Source organism: Cydia pomonella, chromosome 15 (assembly GCF_033807575.1).
Source record: "Cydia pomonella isolate Wapato2018A chromosome 15, ilCydPomo1, whole genome shotgun sequence".
NCBI classification, from domain to species: Eukaryota; Metazoa; Arthropoda; class Insecta; order Lepidoptera; family Tortricidae; genus Cydia; species Cydia pomonella.
In genome coordinates this window covers 17758499-17783237 of record NC_084717.1, presented here as the reverse complement: position 1 = coordinate 17783237, position 24739 = coordinate 17758499, and the positions used below count along the sequence as shown (strand labels likewise).

The 24739-nt window shown below is 40.1% G+C and overlaps 1 protein-coding gene across 5 annotated transcripts in view; it reads right to left on the bottom strand.

Moving 5' to 3' along the window:
* Positions 1–24739, bottom strand: part of LOC133525525 (protein PALS1) — a 233490-nt gene that overhangs the window by 179976 nt on the left and 28775 nt on the right. For 4 of the 5 annotated variants that reach the window (XM_061861791.1, XM_061861792.1, XM_061861795.1 and 1 more), the window contains exon 4: positions 1917–2050. In XM_061861791.1, the coding sequence (XP_061717775.1) occupies positions 1917–2050 (134 nt within the window). Of the gene's footprint in view, positions 1–1916; positions 2051–20654; positions 21096–24739 lie in introns of those variants that run through there. The other variant, XM_061861793.1, reaches the window with a different exon arrangement.

The following is a 24739-nucleotide window of genomic DNA, read 5'->3' as shown; positions in this document are numbered from 1 at the left end:
AGTAGGAACTGGTGTCTTTTGAGTCTAAATTTGAAGAACTTGTTTTTTACCAGACTTTGTGCTAAAAAACCTTCCTAGTCTTTTAAGCCCCGATTTGAGTCCTGTATTGAGTCTTTTTAAGCGCAACTCAATTAAAGTCCGTGACTGTACGCCATAAAATAACGCTTGTTTTATTTACTGCTATTAGCATTTAGATAAAACTTTAGTCTTTTATCGGAGGCGAGATCATTGACATATATATCTAAGGACAGGCCTTACGGGTACTAAGAATGGTGCTAGTTCAGCGGTGTCACTCGCGAATTCGAGCCAATCGTCAACAAATTTAACACATCAGTGAAAGAATAAGGATCAAAGTCAAATGGCGTTCTAAAAGTTTTAACCATGTGTCGAAAGAAGGCAGTAAATTTACTGTGGCTACAAATAATCAAAAAAAAAATTATAATAATAAGGGCAGCTTGTGGCGAACTGAATGGGAAGTGACGTCCTTTGGGTCCCATACCCCCGAGAGTCGGTCAGGCCCCTCTCTCCGGCTTGCCTTGATTGGGCGGCTGGAGTGAACACTGAGCAGGGGCCGCAGGACTCTCACCTATGGCTTGCCTTTACCGGCCGTCCAGAGTGGGGTGTCAGAGCTATATGCTCGCAGGGTGGAAGTGAAATTTGCATAAGACGCGAGTTGGCACAGTGGCTGCTTACAGCCACTGGGTAGAAAGCGGCGTACACCTCTCCACACCCTGAGCCGCTCACGCAATGTTGTCCCCTTGTCGCTCCGTGCGAGCGGCCGTTTTCGGGGACCCATATTGTGAGTTGGCAAGTGACCACCTGCCCATTTTGGTGTGTTTTTAAAAACATATGATCAGGGCAGGTGCCATAGTATTCTCCATAGTCCCGGTTACCAGTCCACTTGCAACTCAACCCAATAGCCCGGTTTATTTTGGTACCCTTTTTTTTACAATAGTCCTACACTAACCGGGGCTTGTCCTTGGATGCACTGCTATAGTGTGAACAGGGATAATCGTCGGTTGGTGTCAAATTACTTTTAGAGTAAATTGTCTTATTACAAGGGGCCTCTACGTGTTGGCTTCGGCCCCACGCACGCCTTCAAAATGCCCGGGACCACATGGTCCCGAGAATTTGTAAGAGACATAAAAAAAATAATAATAATATTTCTCTTTGATATGTCGAACACGTCTTAAAACCCAACATATGTCAACATCTGCGTTAACTTCATAGTGGAGAAAGTATGATAACTAGAGCGCAAATACACGCTAAAAACGCATCGTCAAAACTGGTTTAATTTATCGTATGACAGTAACAGATAAAAAACTAGTCGGCACTCTCTCTGTGATCTGGAATTACGGTTAATGTTGAAGTGATTTCATCATTTTGCCGCGTGAGCCGCGATATGAGGACCTATCATTTAGTTACATCTAGAAACATAAATTACTTCTTGTTACGTGTTGACTGGTCATGGCAAGAAAGCGTATGGATGGACCTATGGTCATGCGTTAGGCGGACAAAATAACGTCAGGGACAAAAGCCACATAAACCGGGCCCAAGATAGAGCGGCTTGGAGACCACTGGTGAAGTGTCACAGCCGTCACGTTCCTCAGCCATGAGGATAAGACAAAAAAGAAGGTCACTATTTAGTCATCGCGAACTAATAAACATGCACAGCAAGCTTGATCATAAATATCACTGAAAAAAATTACATTAGGTATTTACCTTTTCACATCGCAACTTGCCTTAAGCTTCGTGCGTCATTTAGGTATTTTCACTTCGAGACTCCGAGCTATCCGGGGAACGTCAAGAGATATCCAATGAGCCATCAATACGTACTTTTCGCGTACTGACGGCCTGTGGCGCTACGCCGTCTGCTCCTCCACCGCGATGACTGCAACATGTCGGCATGTCCTTACCTCTACAGACAACTTGGACATGTCCACCGGGGTGATACGCTTGAGGGCTGACAGCCGCTGGAGGCGCTGCGCCGCCTGCTCCTCCACCGCGATGAGGAACGCATCCTGGATATTGCTGAGTCCGATGTCCGATACTGCGGAAGAAAATACATTGTCAGAAAAAGTTTTTTATATAACTTATGGGCGAATCAACTTTTGGGCCGACACTTTTCACATCTCTGGTGTTACCAAAAATGTCTCTGGAGCTACCAAGAGCCGATCTAAGCGCGTGTTTTAACGTATAACATAAAAAGCTTAAAAGTTGGTTTGACTATATTCCAATGAAAGATCCAAACGAATACATAAGTGGTTAAATGGTAAGTTATTGCGATGCTGGAAATAGTCTCATTCCACCACCATAGTTAGTTAGAGATTGTTTACGAAGAGTGACATAGGTACGACCTCAGATTGATTCGTTCCAACCATTCTTCAGAAGCACAGAAGTTTCAGGTTGTTTCGAAGTAAGTTCGTTAAGTAGCTCCCATTAATGTTTCATTGATATGGAGGTCTGACACTTTCCTTACGCGTGTTGGCGCTAGTTAGTAACAAGTCAACCGTACGAGATGAATATACCTTTGATTCATTAGGTGCTAACGTGTTCTGGTAATAATGCTTCTTCTGGGATTCCCACTTCCCCAAAAATCTTTTTTTATACTATTATAAACTGATCAGCGTTGGCCCTAGTCACACCTGATGGCAAGTGAAGACAGAGCCTAAGATGGAGCTCACCGGTTCAGTAAAAGCCTATTGACTCTTGCTTTAAAGAGACCAAGGCCATATTTCATCCTTGTTAGTTTGCTGTTAGACCAGTGTTGTCACATCTACCAAGTTTTTGGTAGATCTACCTATTTTGCCTGCGTTCTACCTATCTACCTCCCTCGGCCTGATATCTATCTATTTTCAAAATGGTACAATTGTAAGCAATTCTCAATACATGTGACGGAACATAACTTAATTTCTACCGAATTTAGATTCGATTTAATGAAAAGTACCTAGCAGATGTACCAAAGACCAACAAATGAGATCGCCCCACGAACAGTGAAGAGAAACATAAACCAATAACTATTTATGTAAGATTGACACGTTCTTTAACTAAACGGATATATATTTTCGGAACGTTGGCTGTAAATACATCTATGAACTCGACTATACAATATGCCTTGGAGGATTTAACAATTGGAGACGCCTTGTCTGTAATTTTCTGCCGATTTTTGCAGGGGAGGGGCACGTCAAATGTATGGCTATATGTACGTAACGTACACCATAGCCATGTCAGATAAACGTCAGTCCATACAATACATTCATATGTACCACCATTGGCCGAGGTTTTCGACAGAGGCGTAAGCTCTTAAAGGCGATTCCAGTTGTTAAATCCTCCAAGCAACATATACACCTGCAACACTATACTGACTATACAACATATGTATACCTGCGTACTTATGTTGTAATCTTAATGATCGCCACAAAACCTGTATGATCTATGCATCAACTCAGGCTATCTACATCAGCATCGGTGCGCCTGCGCAATCTGTATTCAATCCACGTGCTCGGCTGCGCATTGAATTCACAAAACTACTCGTATTCACTTTTGCTGTGCTTGAACCAGTAAATATTTTACTTTCCATTAGGTTCTACAAGTGCATATTAATATATACATTCGAAAGTCAAAGAAAATAGTAACACGTTAACGCCTCGTCGGCTTTTATTTTGTACGAGTAGAAGCTCCTCGTTTTAACCAACTTCAAAATTTCAAAACGAGGACGTTTCCAATCCGGTTGTATGTTTTTTTTCCTCAGAATTCCATCATTTATCAAACTTTACAGTTAGTCAATTTTAGTCTTTAGTTAGCTTTATTTTAGCCTTTTCTGTTTTTCTACCAAATTATTTATAATCCTGTAATGTATCCTTATAGGGATAAGTTCGCCTTTGTACATTGCCAACATTATTATTTTTTTCCTTTTATTGTATCTTTACCTGTCCCTTATGTACAATAAAGTGTTTACATACATACATACATGTATGTTTTAAATAAATTGTACCTTTAATAAACTCACATATTTCAAGAGTAAAAAAAAAGTGATATTTAATTAAGTGGAACTGCTGATGAAGACCAGAACGCAACACCTCAACGACACGTAGGTATTTCATGTTTAGCGACAGAACTTCTCTACGGGTATTTTTTGGAGAAAATATCGTCCAGGGCAGGTTTTTAGGATGATGTCTGGACTTTGGTCAAAATAATGCTTTTTGTACCGTACAATATGTATTAACTTTTATTAACAAGAGATCAAAATACACTAGACAGCAGTTAACAACCGCGGCAAATCACTTGACGAGTACGCGCTGAGTCATACTTGCGCATTTATGACGCCTCTCCATTCAATGTATGAGTTTGATAGCGAATTGAACGTTGGTTTTAGAATTAGTTATGGTTGCCGGAGGATGACAATGGACTTCCTTGACAATGGCTGACTTATACAAGCTTATGGCTTGCGGTATGCGCATGAGATTATTGAACAGAAATGAACCGTTGCGCCATGTGTGCTAGACGGATTGAAAGTATAAAGTAGACCAGCTAAGTCTTCGCGCAGAATTCTATCTTATCTCTCAAGAGAGCCAATTCTTAATACTTTGCATTATAATCTAGACACCTGTTAAATTAAATCGTTTCCAAGATAATTTTATGAATATTCCGCTGTTTAGACTTTTTCCCTTGCTTTGCTTGCCTTGCCGTCAAAAAAACCGACTTCAAAGAAAATAAAATAAATGTAATATTATCCCTTTTATATGAGCAAGAAACTGATATGTTTGAAGTTGGTGCCAAGCCAAATAGCTACAAAGATTTAAAGACTTTATTAGTTCAATATCTATGTTGAAGTTATAAGATGTTAAATAAATATTTCAGTATCACTATGTCGCGCCTATCGGCATACAACTTCAATGATAATATCTCATTTGAGACACACTCTGAAGTCGGCGGGATCGGCGGCAGAAATGGCCGCAAGGCTCAAACAAGCCAAGTACGCCTAAGAAGTGACGTACGATTTCGTACCGGTCGCCGTGGAGACTTCTGGACCCTGGGGTAACGAGGCTCTGGAGTTTTTAAGGAAGTTGGGTAGGCGTTTACGGGAGAAGGGTAATGATCCCCGCTCTGGGTCTTAGCTGGTTCAACAGGTTTCCATCGCCATACAGCGGGGGAATGCTGCTGGCAGAATGGGAATTTTTGGGCCGGGCTTGTTGCAGTGTGGGGATGGGCGTTAGTTTATAAATGTTTTTGTCGAAGCTTGTTGCGGAATTTATAAGTTATTTTAGTGGTAATGTACAATAAGTTTGTGACAATGCTTGTGCGGACTACATTTGTGTTTTGACAAAGCATGTGGCCGATTACATTTGTATTTGATTATGAATAAACTATATTTAGGTATATTAAAAATTGGTCGAAAAAAATCTATAATATCTAATACATACTCTAATCATACCATCAATCTAAACAAACTAAACAGGGTTATCTCAATCAATCTTAAGTACCTGGGCGACCGAGCTTTGCTCGGTTATAACTATTTATTGTAATATGGTGGTGTATAGGTGATAATCTTAATTACATTTTTTTACTAAATTAAACTTGTCTAAAACGATAAAAATTAAAAAATGATATATAAACTTGAACATAAAAAAAAAAAAAAAAAGTTAGTCACCGGGCGAGATTCGAACCCGTAACACTTGTTTAGCAGTCCGAGTCTTAACCCGCTGGACCAGACGGACAGTGGCCAGCAACACGAAATGAGCGACCATATTCTGTGTCGTAAGAAAAACGCATGAAAACTCGAAAACACGTGTTTTCCCAAACATAAGACTAATCCAGATAGATTGTATACCCCCAAAAACCCCCATATACCAAATTTCAGCGAAATCGTTAGAGCCGTTTCCGAGATCACAGAAATATATATATATACAAGAATTGCTCGTGGTTTTAAAGGTATAAAAAATTAAAATTAAATTAAAATTCGTTTATTTCGAGTAACATAATGACTCATACATATTAATTTGGAACACTAGACTTAAACACTATACTACAAATACGAGTACACATGCATTAATACCTACAATAAAATTATACATAGAAAATTAAAATTTTGTTAACACATTGACAGTTATCACCTATCTCAATGTGTTAACCACAGCGCTGCTGGGCGCATGGAGCCCACAGCAAAATGTCATGTACGGGCAAAACTTGTCCGCAATCATTGCCAGGACGCTGTTGGAGCTGGCGCGCACGCGTCGCACCAGAGATGCGGCTCGCAAGCGCATGGTAGCTTTAAAACACGCCACCTGCGCCTCCGCAAACATCCCTGATGCGCTGCAGTATCGCGGCAGCCCCATCAGTGCCCTGAACGCGTTATTATATTGTACTTGTAGGGCCCTATACGATCTCAAGGTGTACCTTCTCCATAGACTGCAAGTGTAGAATGTTGTGCAAAAAGCTCTGAATAAAGTCACCTTACTTTCTTTTGAGCATCGAGCAAATCTGCGTGCAATCATGTTAGCTCTGACCGATAAGGCCCTACGTTCCCGTTCTATATCAGCATCGTCCTTGAGGTCGGTAGTAACGATATGACCTAGATACTTGAACTGGTATACCCTTTGCAGGGCAACCGTGTTAAGTTTGATAGGTGGTATTACAGATGGTATTTTAGACTCGACCCCAAAAACCATATACTGACTTTTATCAACATTATACTTGAGTCCGTGCGTGTGTGCGTAATCCTCACATACTTTAAGCAACCTTCTGATGCCGCAGACTGACGCACTCAACAGCACCATGTCGTCGGCATAGCTCACATTGTTCATATTAACCCCGTCTATGTGACAGCCCGCATGCATGCTGCTGAGCGCGACAATAAGCTCATTCATATATAGGTTGAAAAGCGATGGTGAGCTCAACCCCCCCTGCCTCACCCCACATTGCAACCTATACGTCTCAGACAATGTACCTGCCCATCTCACGTTGTTGATCTGGTTTCCATACCAATATCTAAATATACCTATCAAATCGGGCGCTAAGTTAATTCCCTCAAGTTTCTTCCAAAGTATATCGTAGGAAACCAGATCAAACGCTTTTGATAAATCTAGGTAACAGGCATAAACTGGCGTATTTCTATCAACATAATACGCTGCGGTATGCTTAAGGCACAGGATAGCACTTTCAGTTGACAGCCCGGGCCTAAACCCGAACTGGTTGTCATGCAATGAAAGGTTTTTATTCAACTGCGCATTAAGCACACCGTCCAGTACCTTTGCCATAACAGTAGCGAGCGATATCGGTCTATAGTTATTTTTACTAGTTAGGTCTCCTGTCTTGTTTTTCGCCACTGGTATGACCAAGGTTTTTATTAAGTCGAGGGGCAGGTAAGAATGGGATATGCACAGAGAATAAAACATTGCAAGTACACGCAGGATATGACGACCAGCAAACCGTAGATGCTCCACACTGAGACCATCGTGACCAGGCGACTTGCCACCAGACATGGATTTAATGGTATAAGATTAGTTGATTAGAGAAATAATCTCAATACAATATTTTTATTCATTTATAAGGAATATATATTTGGTCAGTTTGGTTTGGGTGCGCCTTTTTATTTGATACTGACTGTACAATCCCGAAATAATAGGGTTTAATTAAAATAATGTAATATGTATCCCTAATGAACTCCCAGCCGTACAAAACTCACTAAGCCGAGTCAACTTTCTGACATCATAAAGTTCATACGTTCCTTATAGCCACCACATAAGTCGGCTAAAACAAAAAACTCCATGGTCTGCTAACAAACGCCGTGCTAATAAAGAGTACAATACAGTGTCTATAAATATGAATACATTTTAGAGCTTATGTCAAAGGAACAAGGTTGAAAATATAATAGTCATAGAGATTGTTTTAATAGTTTTCTTCATTAATTCTGTAGCAACACTTTCGTCGACAAGTATTTTCGACCTTTTTCTTTAATACCATATTTAACCATTACACTAAGTACTTTGGTTATTTACGGTACAAGTGCAGATATGCAGCAATAGGAAATTCGCAACGTGTGGTGATAAATTAAAACACGACCGAAGGGAGTCTTTTAAATTGACACGAGTTGCGAATTACCTATTCGCACGTGTATTCTACAACGTTTTACAGTACATATGGCTCTTTAAAGTATCGACATATGCACGGAAAGTGCTCATTCCTGCACATGTGCGGAAAAGTAGCACCATATGTGTAAACATACATAGCGTATCATTCGTGACATTCGTGAGGCCATTTAATTGTTTAGATATTAAAAGACTTCTGAGCATTTGTAAATTAATTATATACGGCAACTAATTTTATTTATCCACATGTTCATAAGAGACAATACACTACATATTTCTTCATATTTAGACATAGAATTTTTTTTATTTAACACCACATTGAAACATGTTTACAGGCAATTATATTTGATTATATACATATTTAAAAAAAGAAAATCAACGCGTTCACGGCGCAATATTCGAACTAAAAAGCTGTCTATCCACGGAGATGAAAGGTGACGTGCGGGAATGGGAATCAATCAAAAGCCAACGATTTCAAAAGTAAAGATAGGCGTTCATATAATTCCGACCGAACATTCTCGTTTGGAGCGCACCAGTGGAATGGCACAACGCGATTGGTTGATGAGTTCGCATCACGCGCGCGATTGGTCACAAGTGTCACAACTAGTTGCGTTACGTTGAACTGCACGATTCGTGTGCTCACCAGTGTGCTGGCCCCAATTCAAAGTGCCAAAAGCATGGGTTGAAATCCAGCTAAATAGGGAAGACACAATCAAATTCTGGACAATCTGCCGCCGCGGGGTGAGGTAATTACTCGTAGGTATTATTAATGGAACGATATTCCTTATCAGACGGTAGGGATTTGGAGGATGGGGGCTAAGCGAAAAAAAGAGTAAGATTTTTCCGTCACAACCCATATGATTGAAAAAGAATGAGAATAGGATGAGGATGACGGACACAGAGACGAACATGGACACGAACACGAAGACGAAGAACATGAGCATGAGCATGAACATTAACATGATTTCCTCATAGTCATATGGGATGTAAAAAGCAGTATACTCGTATGTCACATGGTAGCAAAAAAAAATTCCATCTTGGGCGTTAACACTTGAGTTTCATCACGACCCTTTCTTAACTTCGTTCCAACCGAGTGTTCCACGACGTTCGGACGGTTGGCGTTGGCGGATGGGGAATAAGCAAAAAAAGTGTAAGATTTTTCCGCCACGGCCCTCTTTTGGTTAAATTCTTTCTCGAAAATAAGTAGCCCAATTTCACCGACTTATGTATATCCTATAGTGGCGCCGTTGGCAAACAGCCGCTTAGAAACAGTTGGTAACAGCGACGATCCGGATTCGATACCCGGACGTGTACACTTGAATTTTATATTTTTAATTGACTATTAAGCCAGTGTAAAGTTAAGAGGAGAGAGAGCTGGAAAGAGTAGACCTCGGCGGACTTTCTCTGATCAAATCGGGGAAATCCTGAAGAAAGGCCAGGTCAAGAGCACCCTAAACCGACGAGCGTGTATGAGGAATGTCATGAAAGTGAAGGAAGCGAAACAGGTATGTCAGGATCGTAGCAAGTGGAAATCCGTGGTCTCTGCATACCCCTCCGGGAAATAGGCGTGATTATATGTATGTATGTATGTAAAGTTAAGAGCTAAGCGTATCAGTTTCGCCTTATACAAAATTGTTTTCTTATGTTTATTAAATTTGTTCTCCCTGCCTGTAAAGTCGCATTTCTGAACTGAATTGTGAAAGAGTGTTCCACGACACTCACGCATTTATTTAACTATTATTTTATTTAAACTTTATTGCACAATAAAAATAAGTACAAATGGCGGACTTAATGCCTTAAGTTAAGGCATTCTCTACCAGTCAACTACAGAGCAAAACAGAAATTGTCGAATGTGGGTGCAATGAGCAAAATATTTCAGAAAACATACTTAACAACTATTTAGCAATTTAATTATATTGGGACTGGATGGTGCGTGGCCATTCTGTATGAAATATTACTTATCGTGTCGCAGTGCTAAATCTAGAACATTCCATTGAAAGCAGCTAATAAATATTAAAAGCGTTCGGCAATAAGCCTGTAATGAGAATGTTTCGTCACTCATTGCGAGCGTCCCGCCGCTGCAGGAATACTAAGCAGGCAGACCTTGCTGTACCTACATTATTTATCTAAGTAATACCTAGTACCTAAAGCCAGACAGCATTATATAGTGCTAGTCCGGGGTAAGATTAAAGGGGCCCACTGACTAATTCGCCGGACGATATCGGCCTGTCAGTTATTCACGATTGTGAAGGGGCCTACTGATTACCAGTTCGCCGGACGATATCGGCCTGTCAGTTATTCACGATTATGAGCTTTTGGGGATGACAGGCCGATATCGTCCGGCGAACTGGTAATAAGTGGGCCCCTTGTGTCTCAAGTCCTTTGAGTGTTCTACTTGAAGTTTTTCAGAGTCATATAATTAGAGACCCGAGGCTTTTGTAGACACTTGAGATTTTTTCAGAGAACAGTCATTTATTTTTACAAAAAAAAAAAATATCTTCATGGCCCATGAATTGGCCAGATACACCATACAATAAAGGGCAACCGATTCAACGGAGCCAGGCCGTTTTGTCTCCTAGATAGTATTTACTTTTAATTTTATAAAACGTAAATATGAATGCAGAGTCAGACCAAGACAAGTCTGCAACGAGTTTGATAGCACACGCAGTGCAAGTGTTATTTTAAACGTCAGACTTCTATGAAATTATGACGTATAAATAATACTTGCACCGCGCGTGCTATTAAAATCGTTGCAGACGTATCTTAGGTAACTCTATGTTAGTCCATAAGGTATTTGTAATATGGGCCTTGATCAAATTTTAAATAAATACATTCCGTTTATTTTTTTTACCGTTACTACTTTTACTACTTTTTTGATAGAACCTACAACGCAATATTTGATAAAACTACAACGCAAAAAATACTTGCAGGTGAATAAATAATTGTGTCGTGATCAGTTATAGGCTTGGAAGATTTAACAACTGGAGTCGCCTTTAAAAGTTTACCCGTCTGTTGAAAACCTCGGCCAGTGGTCATATGTATTGTATGGACTGACGTTTATCTGACATGGCTATTTGTACGTTACGTATTACTGGTCATTTGGCGTACCCCGCCCCCGCAAAAATCGGCAGGCTGTTTTGTACAGAAAATTACAGACAAGGCGTCTGCAGTTGTTGAATCCTTCAAGGTTATATGTGTAAAGTCACTATGTAGCAGTGGCGGATCGTTCAAAGAACTCGATTCCCACCGGCTTGTCTAATTTTAGCCCGTTGAGTACTTTCACGATCGGTTTATAGAGAAAAGGAAAGCAAAAGTAGCTCCGGGTTTCCTACGAATATTTGTGACGCACCGCCACTGCTATGTAGGTATTAGAAATCTGGTTAAATCGAGAGTAGATTCTTTTCTAAGTACCATAATTTTCTTAGTTCATATTTAACATTTAACATATTATGTTAGCACGGTTCTGAAGAACACAAAATCAATAATATCTACGAAACCATTAGTTTTCGGTCAGTATACGTACATATAGTTATGTATGGGACATAGGTACCTATTATACAGTGTGTATTTTTGATATAACCTCAAACTTAAATTAAACGTAGGTTTTAGAGCCATAAAACAATTCTGAAAGATTTTTTTAGTTTAGTCTTCACTACCAAATCATAATTAATTTTTGAATTTTTTTCGAGCGGCAATGTATTTCGTACATCGTGATCACTTGTGACAGTTGTGACGCCGCGTCATTGATGAGACGTTTTGAGTTAAAACAAAGTAGTGAAACATTGCTTGCTGAATTATTTTGTATGAAAAAATAAAAGACGTCCATTTTATATAAAACCTATGAAAGTGTGTTAATTACAGCCTAAACTAAGTGCCCTTTGATTATGTGGTCGTATCAAAAATACACGCTGTATAGGTACAACGTCCCATGAGGAATTCGAAGGATTTTAAAAGAGTATATTCCTGATCAAATTTCGATAGTACTATTGTCGTGTAAACGCTGGACTTGGCCTAGTTTCAAAGATAATGTAAATTATTCCAAAATATTTTTAACGCTGTGCAAAATGTCTTTGTCAATTGCAATGTTGCCAGAAAAACTTCAACAAATTAAGAAAAAATAACATTATCAAAAGGCTTTCATAATTGCATCAATAATAAAACTGTCGAAGTATGACTGAGAGTGGCACGAGCGAAGGTTTTGCACTTCAAAAATGAAATTTCCATTGCATTTTATTCAGAAGAACATTAAAAACTTCCGTTGCATTTTCTCGGAGAGCATTCAAACGTCAGGAAATTCAGAAATGAAGAAGAAATTCACCAAATGCGCTATGATTTTATTATTTGTGCACAATTGAATTTTATTACATCCGGACAAAGATTTTTTCTGATTTAAGCCAATTGCAGCTTAGATATATCTCTTAGACCATACATAACTCGACTAGCATTTCAGTAACTTACCCCTCTGTAAAGAAACTTGCACAACGTGCAAACAAGTCGTATAAAGACATTTCCATGTGTGAAATGTTTGCATGCGTCAACATAACAATGTGTTAGTTTTTATTTATATGTGCGGGTGAGTAATTTTTACATGTGTTATAATTTCTTCACCTCCCCGTAAATTTCGGCAGACATTGTTGTACGCAAATACGACATATAAGGCTAGTCCATTTATGCATGGTCTAAGTTATATCTAAAAATATAAAACACAACGGAAATATTAATTCCGTAAGTAACTTCAAATTCATAACAGTTAATTAATCCGAAAAAGTTGTAGGTATAATTCACTTTGTATACTTCAGCTAAGGCTATAAATTAAATGGTAGGTCTTAGCTTCATACATAAGGATTTCATAACTGTCAAAAATCCATTATTAGATTTATCCGCCTATAACTGCCACGGAATCTGTGACACCATCAGAAGGTAACCAGTTTGCTACGAATATTTTTATGATATATTTTATGGGCCGTAATATTATATCGAATGTCTATGGTTATAGCTCCTGTACACGATGGACCAGCGAGATGGCCATGCGATGGTTGAGTACACGCACTTTGAAATGGGCCACTTGTAGATGCCTGAGCACTATCGCTAGCTATCATCCCATCCTCCATCCTCATCCCGCCGCGCCATAAGCCATCCGTCCCCACGATTCCGGGACTGGGCAGTCAGCATGAGAAAATGTTCAATGGCTGGAAAGTGCAGGGGTCAAAATGTCCATACGAACTGGCTGTCTATGTGGTAAAAAGTATGAACGTTGTAATGCCTTAGTGTCAAAATGTACATATAATCGTGGTCACAATGGTCTAGTGACAAATGGTACACATCTTAAAATGCAAGTACAACAAAAGGGGTGATAGACGAAACGCTTGATTGATATAACGTGCTTAAGTTTAAATGAATAACTGTCAAAAAATTAACTAGACATGAAAAAAAATTGGTGTTTTTCTCCAGCATATCCACTTTACCACGTGAAACTGCACCACTACAACTGGAGTTAGATGCATATATTGCTGCTTGATTGTACTTTTAAAAATACTAACGGCAATAATCATATGTCGCACTCCAGCGGGCGATATGCGGGCACATCAAAAGTAAGTTTCACATATAAATCAATATATTTTCAAGTTTTCAGAATAAGGTATTTTTACTAAGTGTCCTATGTTATTGGTAAAATACTGTTGTACCAATTTCTTTCCCTCCCCTTTTGTCCGCCACTCGTCGCGGCTCATGACATGTTCCCGCCAGTCTGTACGAAATGTGTAACTCGTCCCGCCATTTTTTTTAACTATAAGTACTAAAAAATCTACATGGGAAAATTCTGATCACGCAAAAGTATGTTATTTTTTACCTCTCTGTATATTGTATTTATCAATAAATTAATTTTATTTCTACGCTGGTAGTTGCGTATTTAAGACTGATACATGATAACAGGTTAGTTACAAATACAAAGTATGTATACTAGTAAATAACGTTGTTTTTTGGAAACCTTACCACATGACGTGCCCGCAAATTCCCCTACGAGCGACAACTACGTCTGATTAAAGTAAAGCCCGCACGCGGCCTAACAAACAGACTGTATACCAGTTGCGTAACCTGGATATACCTAGATTTATAGATTCCTACAAGTGACCTTTCGCCATACGATTAAATAAATAAATTACGACACATCATTACAAATTATTTTATTTCAATTTATAAAGTACCGTAAGTTACGAACATAAATCACAATCAGCTACCTCCTTAATTAGGCACTTAAACTAAAAAAATACTTCAATTAGGCACTTAAACTAAAAAATTACTTTACTTATTCACTAACTAAAAAAAACCTTCAATTAAGCACTTAAGTATGAATAAATTAAGTACTTAGTCCTATAGAATAAAGCTTTATACCATGTACAAAAAGGAAACATTATTACCGTGATGCATTTACGCATGTGTTCGCGTTGGCTATTATACATTATGGCACTTGTTTAATTGGACCTGAACACATTTTAACTGCCGTCCATTTGAACCATTGCAAATTTTGAAATTTTTACTTTTTGCCATATACACAGCCGGTCCGTATGGACATTTTGACACTAAGGCATTACAACGTTCATACTTTTTACCACATAGACAGCCAGTTCGTATGGACATTTTGACCCCTGCACTTTCCAGCCATTGAACATTTTCTCATGCTGACTGCCCAGTCCCGGAATCGTCCCCACTACCCTCTCTACACGCTGCCCCATCTTAGTGGGCCAGTATGATGGCTCGGGCGATTCAAAGGCAACAACTAGAGTTACCTATAAGGACAATGTGCGGAAGACCAGATTTGTAGGTAAGACTGGCACCGGGCAAGAACTCTCGTATTTGTATAGATTGACTCCTAATATCATGTTATTAAAGGTTACATTTGTCAGATCTACGCGTCATCGTGAATGACACGAACTATACGTACGTCGCTCAGACAATCAGAAAGGAAGAGAACACTCCTTTTGTTGTACCGACCTTTTGTAAATGGTGTATATGTACAAACGCAGGAGTTAAGAGCGCCGAGAGCTTGTACGCGGCTTACCCTTAACCATTATAGACGGTCTTCTCTACATTGACCTTAAATCTAAATTTAAAAAACATCACTTATAGAGTGATAGAACTTATGGCTCCACGACCTTTTTCGCTCGTGTGTCAGCCTTACTTAGGCTTATACTTCAAAACCGCCGAGTGAGTTCGTTGGCGATCTGGCAAAAACTGAATCGTCATTTTTTTTTATTTAATCATCGAACCTGAACACAAAAGTTCACGCGAATCAGTTGAGTGCGACCTGTAGAGGAGAACATCCCGACAAAAGAAAGCATTTTTGCCCAAGCTTAAACGGAGACCTTCGTTAACTCTCGGTCAAATATACCCATAAATATATAAAATGTTTAGATTAAGTCAAATAAGCTGGCTACTTTACGGACTTATTTAAAAAAAGCCTCCAGTGAATGATTTTTTTTCCTCAATTCGCAAATATTAATACAAAATCTGGAAGAGAATGGACTGAAACACATTATTCTGAACGCTAAATCATTTCATCAGATCTCCATGATTAATGTAGATAACTTATTGTATGTAAATACAATTACAATCCAGCACCACATCAATGGTTACCTCTGATTACTCCCATATGCAATTTACAATTTCATATCTAAAGTAGTAAGAAATAAGATGCATATTTCAATTTCAACCACACCTTTACAATGACGTTGCATCTTTACACAATGAACTCAGTAAATTAAACCATATTTTTAAGATGTTATAGTTCTTATTAGATTGGTGGGTAGAGTAGAACCAGTTTGCAAGTTATGAACGGTACAAACTAACATTACATGTAATAAAGAGAGAATCGAACTAAATGATTAATTCTTGAGCATGTTTTGTCTTTGAAGTTGATTTTTGCATTGATCATTAAGGGGCCCACTGATTACCAGTTCGCCGGACGATGTCCGCCTGACAGTTATTCGCGATTGTCAAATTTTGCGAATACTTAACTGACACGCCGATATCGTCAGGCGAACTAGTAATTAGTGGGCCCCTTTAGGGGTAACCGTATCATCATCATCATCATCATAATTCTTAAGAGCCTGGCTCTTGTCGGTGGAGTAACCGCCATTTCGTTCTCTCTGCCACTGTTTTGACCTCCTGATACGTCACTACGTTGCTTTTTGTTTGTTTGTTGAAACTTTATTGCACAAATTTACAATAAAAGTCCAAATGGCGGACTTAACGCCTTGAGGCATTCTCTACCAGTCAACCATTAGCTTCAGTCAACTATTAGCTTTTCTCTTTGGCTTGATCCAAACCGCAAGTCACAGGCTTCATTTTTTTTTCTATTCTTCCTTCACGTATAAGTAGGTATATCATACATGTCCAATAAATATTTAAAGGATTGTGGATCACGGCTTCTCTGTACAAACATAATTCGTGTCATCCACGATGCCGCGCAGACTTGACAAGATGTCTTCGTGAATGACACCTTCTATAGTCCCCCTTCTGCACTGCACGCAAAAATTATGAAGAAATCTCACAAGGCAGGGCACGTTGGACGTTGGAGCTAAAACTCTTAGCGGAGGCCAAGTTCCACTTCGGGTCGCTAGTCAGCAGAATAAGTATGCATTTATCGGACAATGCAGGGGGCCTAGCCAAGGTGGCAACCGTAGATAGAAAACGTAAATCGCAACTTAAATAACGTCAGTGGGGGAAACTGCAGCGTTCGGGCATTCTCGGCTCCGTTCAGCTCAGCGTTGCTACGACCAATTATTAGGGTTGCCAAAACTTGACGTCCCTTTGCATGCACAACCAGAGATAAGAAAATGACTTGAATTTTGACAACCCTAAATAGCTGAGAGGTATAGTTGCGTACATTAGAAATTTCGGTTTTGCGGGAAGTTTTATTCTGCGATAACGTGTGGGAATAGCCAGATGACATCGTTAGGCGATGTATGATTGTTATCTTTGCTAGGCCCCCAGGTATCTTCGTCTGGCTATTGTTCTCAATAGCCAGACGAAGAGGTTTCTACCAGCAGGTTTATCTGTGAAATTCATCTATCATCATCAGTGATCGCATTCAACGAGATTTAATCAATAATTTAATGAAAAAACCCTTGGCTAACAGGTCACGAATACAACGTATCAGCTCTTCAATTTGCGCCATTACATATAAATGGCTTCGCAATTAGACACGCCAGTGGGTTTTGCGCACTGTTAAATTATCACTATATCTTGAATATCTTGGTTGCATTCCATTGCATGTGCTGCATTTAAATGCCTAACTACCGACTAGTACCTACTTACGAGAACTTATTGCTGTGGAGCAGTGACCCGAAGTGGATCTTGGCCTCCGACACCAAAGGCCGCCATGCTTCTCTGTCCAAAGCCGTTTCTGTCCAGTCGACGGCGCCGAGATAGTGACCGATTAGTACTAAATTTAAACGTATATGCAAGCGACGCCCTTGTATCTAATCCGGACATCTTTTTTACAAGACTTCGTCAAGGCCAAAAGGAAGAGTTATGACTTTAGCACTCTATGTAAAGTAAATGTGGGGATGGTCATCACTTAAAATTAATTGCAGGGAAGATCGCCATAGGACAATAACTCTGGTATTTCAGGTACTTCTGGTACTCAGACACAGCCGACCATCTGTGAGATGAGAGGTGGTGTGCGAGTTTTACTCCGAACTTTCATAAGAACACGAACGTTTTAAAAACTTTTTGTAACCTGAATAAACCTGTTTATTAGACGAGCGACGAGACGTCGGGCCGCCGGCCTGGTGGTGTGCCACATAAACAAAAACACCGATATAGGAAGAAACCGGTTTTTATTGTTTTAAATAGGATAATCTAACAAGAACTTTATGGAAATGTTCTCCTAAAACCGGTTTTACGAACGAAACAGAAATTAAAAGGTTTTGCACCAAGTATATTATATGATAACCGTTTGGAAATGTATCCGGTTTCCGAACCTTGCTTGTTACGCAGTGGTGGGCAGACGTTGACACGAAAAATTTAATATAATTAAAAAGTGAAATAACTAACTGAAGATTCTGATTTAGCGTGTGGTATGTTAATTGAGCTATGATCTATGACTAGAGAATGAGTCAGAGTTGCTTGCGTGACTTGACACCCAACGTTATTAGTATAATACCTAATAGCTGGGTAACGATGTTTACTAAGCAATTAAAAGAATTATTGCTGTTTTAAGTGTATATCTCGCTAACAACGCGACCTACCGCGCCGAACAGAACGAGACTATTATTTTATACCACGTCGGTGGCAAACTAGCACACGGTCCGCCTGATGGTAAGCAGCCACCGTAGCCTATGGACGCCTGCAATTACAGGGGTGGTAGGGTGGTACATGCGCGTAGCCGACCCTTTAAAAACCTGTACACTCCTTGTTTGAAGAACCCCATACTATAGCCCCTCAGGAAAACCTCGGCATGGGAGCTCATTCCACAGCCGGAGCGACTGCGGGAGGAAATTCCTCTAAAACCGCACAGTGCGCGACCATGTAGATTCTGTACCTAAGACTTTAGTGACTACTGCTAGGGGTTAGGGACTATACCTACTAAACATTCAATAATTGTCTAAGAAATGTTCTTAGCAAAAAAAAATTTTTTTGGTACAAGCTTTTATCGCTGACTGTACTTTTCTTTCCACAAACAACTAATACTCATAGAGACAATTCTTCGACTCCAAACACAATTAGTCTGCGATATTTTATCACAGAGTTCCCACGGCCACCTGGTTCCATCATCAGATCAGCTCCATGTCATCACAATATTGCATTGTTATCCGATTTACCCGATTTTCCCCATCCCGATTACCCCCGATTCCATCCCAATTTCAAAAGTTGACGTTTGACAATTCAGTGACTGCAAAATATATGACGCAGTAGAGCGCCATCTGTTTTGGATTTCAAACTTAGTAATTTTTTTCCTTAGACTTTTCCTCTCTACAATAATTTTTTTTTGCCGTGATCAAAGTTATTATGCGGTTATAATGTTGGTTATGGGTTTGCCGATGCTCGGGCCCAAGGCGAACCGGTCTGGCATATTCAGTTTTTATCGCCAGTTATACTTATAGTTATAGATTCATACATTTACAAGTGATGCTCTTCTATAGGAACGATTTTTCGAACGGTATTACTCTAATATTATTTTATAAAGTCCCGGATAGACGTGCGAGTAAGTTCGCGAACTTCAGCTCAACGACCTTTTTCGCTCGTGTGTCAGCCTAAGTACGCGTACTTTACAAGCGAAAAAAGTCATCGAGCCATAAGTTCGCGAACTTACTCGCCCGTCTATCAGCCACTTTAGTGTGTAACCTATGCGACTTGACAGTTCGTGGACCAATATTATTATTAGTCTAATACGTGTTATACCATTCGAAAAATGGGCCCCTGTAGGATTAGGTAAAATCATATTTAAGAAACCATTGCTGATATTCAATATATTTGAGATTGATACTTCACACCATATAAACCTATTTATGTCTATCGAAAAAACTAATACGAGTAAACCTTCGACCATATCGCCAGAGGCCTAGGGGGGGGCAGACGCTGCAGAGGGGCATATCGTATGTAAAATTTGAGCTCTAGGGGGGGGGCTGCTCCCCCCCCCCCCCCCCCTCTGGCTGTACCTGCCTACGCCCATGATATGTTGTCGTTAATGAACTGTCAAACGTCAACTATTGATAATCAAAGTTACGTTATAATTGTGTCGCTTAACTTCAAACTCGGATAAATCCATTCGACACTCTTAGGAATTATCTGAGTACCCCAGAAGTTCCCAAATTATGGGTCGCAATCGCAACACTCGCAACCCATTGGTGGGTCGCGAGTGAATATTTAGTGGGCCTTGAAACTACAATGGAATCTGAGCGTGAGCGATATTTTATGCCCCCTTCTTAGATCGGTCAAGAAGTGGGTCCCGAAATTTCAGCAGTTTTTGTTACCCACGTTTTGTTTTGCTCCGACCCACGGAGCCCAGCCAACTTTGGGAACCACTGATCTACCCTATTACCTTACCAAAATCACAAAACCTGACTGTTGGATTTATCCGAGTTTGAGGTTAAGCGATGTAACTCTTCTATCTGTGAGTACCTGTAGGATTTTCCTTGTTATCTAGGTCTGTATAATGTTTTTGTAGCTATTGGTACTACTGCAACTAAATAAATAAATAAATGTACAGAGTTGTACAGCGCCATCTCGTTTAGCTTTCAAACAAAATTTACATACATCGTACAGAATCAATAGATCTTTATTTTAATTAAAATAAAAAATTACATAACCATAAATTTTGTTTTAAAGATTCATACTACTTTTAGTAGGAACGTAAGCAGTTTTTCACGTTTACGTTTAACAATAATTGATGACATGACATTAACGACCTCAATCGTTGTGCAATTTAACTGTCAATTCGATAGTCCATTTACCTCAATAAAACCACGTCAATGTCAATGCGCTTTAAAAAAGAAAGCATTAAAAACCCGGCATTTTTCACAACACCACTCAGAAGGGCATCCTTGGACGCTACAGTTCACTCACCTTTCACATAAAATGACCACTCTATCTACGCTCACAGAACTACACTTACACACTGAACACACTACTAGTCAACTTAACAGCAAAACCGATTGTTTAAACACTGATTTAGGGCAGCAAAACACGGGTTTTGTTGCCTAAATATGTTGGACGGAATTTAAAAACACTGCGCGGACGTGCGGCGGCGACTGTTCTGAAACCTGTTTCCCTCTCTCTCGGTTTTGCGGGTTGCCATGATTGTTTTTAATGTTCCATTTTTTGTTGTGATGACGTCAATGTTGTCATTGAAGCGTATGTTTTAAATGAACTTAGGTTTCTAATAAGATTCTTATTGGAATTGGTAAAAAAATATATGATATTTTTAACAATTGTTTGAGCTACAAATGGGTATTTAAATACTTTAAAAAGTTATATGTAATGTTTGGATATGACTACCATAGCGTTGCTATGCGCCACTAGTTGATAATGAGTACGAGCTAACTGGCGCGGACGTGTGCGATGCTACAATGGCACCCGCATGCGGGTGCCCACTCCGTGCATCCGCACTAGCTAACGGACGCCCTTAAACTCAAGTCCTTTGAGTTCTCCGCTTTAACCTTTTCAACGCTTTTCCACACGTGTCAAGAAATGCCATGGACGCCAAAAAGTTAACTGGTGAAGAGCGAATATGAAGCTTAACTGACAGTAGGAAAGTTGCTTTGACAACGTCCGCCATAGCCTTTTTAATGGTCATTGGCGTCGCGGGCACGACAGACGATGACCGTTTTAGAGGTCTTTGGCGTTGAAAAGGTTAAGACCAGGGCTATAACCGCGAAAATCGAAGTTCGTCAATTGCGGGCATTTTTCTTTGTCACTCCAATTACGTCTTAGTGAGAGTAAAAGAGAAAGATCCCCGCAATTTGCAAATTACGATTTTCACGGTAGGCCCTCAGACTGTGTTTTTCGGACTCATATAATTAAGTGGAAACTCGAGTTCTTTTCAACTCGAGTCTTTAGTAGAAACACGAGTCCATTTCAGAGAATTGTTTTTACAAAATATATCAAATTGCATTTGTCTTCATGTAAGATTCATGGATGAGTAACACAATACAATAACTCTTATTTCCTTAGGGATGAATGTTGATGAACGGAAAGCGGGTGGTAGTACACAAAACTATGGAAGGATTGTGTAAAAGAGGATATGAGATAAAAGGTGAGTGTTGAGGTGACGAGAGGAGAATAGAAGAGAAGAATATGTTGTGCCGATCCCGCATATCGTGGGATAAGGGCAGGAAGGATAAGAAGGTAGAAGGTATTGAGATAAACCCTACAAAATATAGTATTTTTGAGTTGTGCTAAAAAAGACTCAATAAAGGCCTAGATTAGAAACTTAAAAGACTCGGTTTTTTATACTCAAAAGAATCGAAACTTACTAAGCACCACCATATAATGAAGACTGTTATTTTGTATAAGTATTTTAGACATTGCTTGGTTTTTAAAGTTCTGCGCTCTTCAACCAAAATCCATATTCCAAAAAGATTTTAAATTTACATTATACTAAAATACCGACCCGTTCCCTCAAAATAAATCCCCGCCCTCACCCCAACTGACACGATTACCTTAGTCAAAAATAAATCGACTTCACTGACCCAATAGGCTATATTTATCGCCCCTCATAACAATACTGGACAGTATAGCCCTTAGTCCCTTTGAATAAGGTCTATATATTGTCAATCAATTTTAAACGATGGTACTAACAGCAAAACTCTTAAAGTGCCGTAGGTTCAGTGAGCGGGGTTTTTGAAAAATCGTACCGTTTTTGTAGATCACAACGGTTGACAAAAATTTATTGAGCAATCTTGGGGATTTTCTCTAGTGACTTCATTGATTCGAATCCTGATTTTTTGACTGACACTCGATAAAAAAAAATCACGAACATAGTTCTAAAACGCACTAAGAAATTTGTAACAATTTATGCACACGAGGTAAAAATATGAACATTGCTTCTAAAAATGCGCATTTTTATTTTTGAAGGATCCTATCGATAAGTTTTATTACTATTATAATTATTACTTTTTTTCCGCGGCCACAAGCAGTCAAGCAGTCCGAGCCCGCACATCCATCTCGCTCCCGTTTACGCTCAGTGAGAGTGAGAAAAGGAAACGAACCTACTGGCCATTCATGGTCCCCTATTACGTAATTTTGAGCACCCTGACTATTAATTTATTTAATCATGCGTATTTTTGAAAAAATGGCTTCTGGACCTCTACGGAAAAGTCTCAGATCATAGAAATGGGAAAAGTCCTCTACGGACCCCGACGGAAAAAAGTCCAGCAAAATAGAAGTAAGGTTTTACTTACTTAAATACTCCTTTTTGTAACTCCAAATGGCTTGTGCACAAATCACGCGAGGTTCGATAGGGGGGGAGGGGGCTCACGAAATAATCACGACATTGGGGGAGCGGGGGTATAAGGAGACCTCACGTGTATTTTTTCATTTGAATGAAACTAAGAAAAAATATCTACCACACAATTTTTCTCGGTTTCGTTAAACATAAATAACTTTATTTCTAGCCACTGAATCGCTATCTGAAGGTTGTCTGGAAGAGATCGCTTTTTAGCGATAAGTCCGCCTGTTGTTACCTACTTACATATGTCCTTTTTTTGTTTTGTTTGTAACATGTATATTTCTTTGTAGTGCACAATAAAGTATTTTATTATTATTTCCTTTATTTCTCTTAATTCTTAGACTGAGGTTTTTTACAATATGGGTATAAAAGTAAAATATAAAAATACATAAAAAAAAAATACAAAACACATATAAACACATTGTAAAAAACCTAACCTAGGGTGCCGCCAGCAGCGGGGCAAGGCCCAAGCTGCCGGTGGTCAGGGCCGCAGGGAGAGGAACCGCCGGACTATCCGCGCCGTGCTCAAGATCACCGCCTTCTGCATCTGACCCTTGATCCAACCACCTAGCGAGAGTCTCTCAAGGTGTTGTTCGAGACTCTTCGCTATGAGACCGTTCGCTGAAACAACTATCGGGACAATGATCGTCGAATCAACATCCCACATGGCGGTTATCTCGTGAGCCAAGTCTAGGTACTTACTAGATTTGTCCTTCTCGGCTTTCACGAGATTCTCGTCATGGGGGATGGTGATGTCGACGAGCACGGCCCGGCGTTGCGATCGATCTATTATCACGATGTCAGGCTTATTGGCTACAATAGTCCTGTCAGTGATAATAGATCGATCCCAATAGAGCGTGGCACGACCATTTTCGAGAACTGGCGCAGGTGAGTACTTGTAGTACGGTACTTCGCGGTCCACAAGGCCGTATAGAAGAGCAAGTTGCTGGTGAATAATCCTGGCTACGAGATTATGTCTGTGCAAGTACTCGCCGTTAGCAAGATGAGAACAACCGGAAATGATATGCCTGAGTGACTCTCCGGGACGGCGGCATGCCCGACAAATGTCGACCGTACCGTCCTTCAGGATATATTTCCGATAGTTGTTCGTCATCATAACTTCGTCCGCAATTGCACAGACGAAACCCTCGGTTTCTCCGAAGAGGTCCCCGAATCGTAACCAGTTCACCGACGCGAGCAGGTCTACGTCGGGTCCCGTGAGGGCCTTGTAGAACCGCCCGTGTAGCACCTTACTCTCCCATGCCGCCTTGCGATCCGCAGTACTTAGTACCACAGGTTTGCGCCAGTTCTCGTTTGCCAAGGAGAGCGGAGTGAGGTTCCTGTCTACTGCCACCACATCCCGATGCATCCCACACTCGTTGTTAAGGAAATAATTCCTGAGATTGCACACCTCGCGGTTGTGGAGATCTTTGGCGTTTAGGAAGCCTCGACCTCCACACTTCCGTGGGATGTACAATCTCATAACTGACGAGCGTGGGTGCAGCATACGATGTGTGGTGAGCATTAGTCGGACCCTCCGATCCAGGGCGTCCAGCTCGGTCTGAGTCCATCTTAGTATGCCAAAGGAGTATATGAGTAGGGGCATTACCCAGGCGTTGAAGGCGCGCACTTTGTTGCCTCCTGACAAAAGACTGTTAAGGACTTTTGTGAGCCGACTGAAAAAGCGCTCCTTCACCGACTG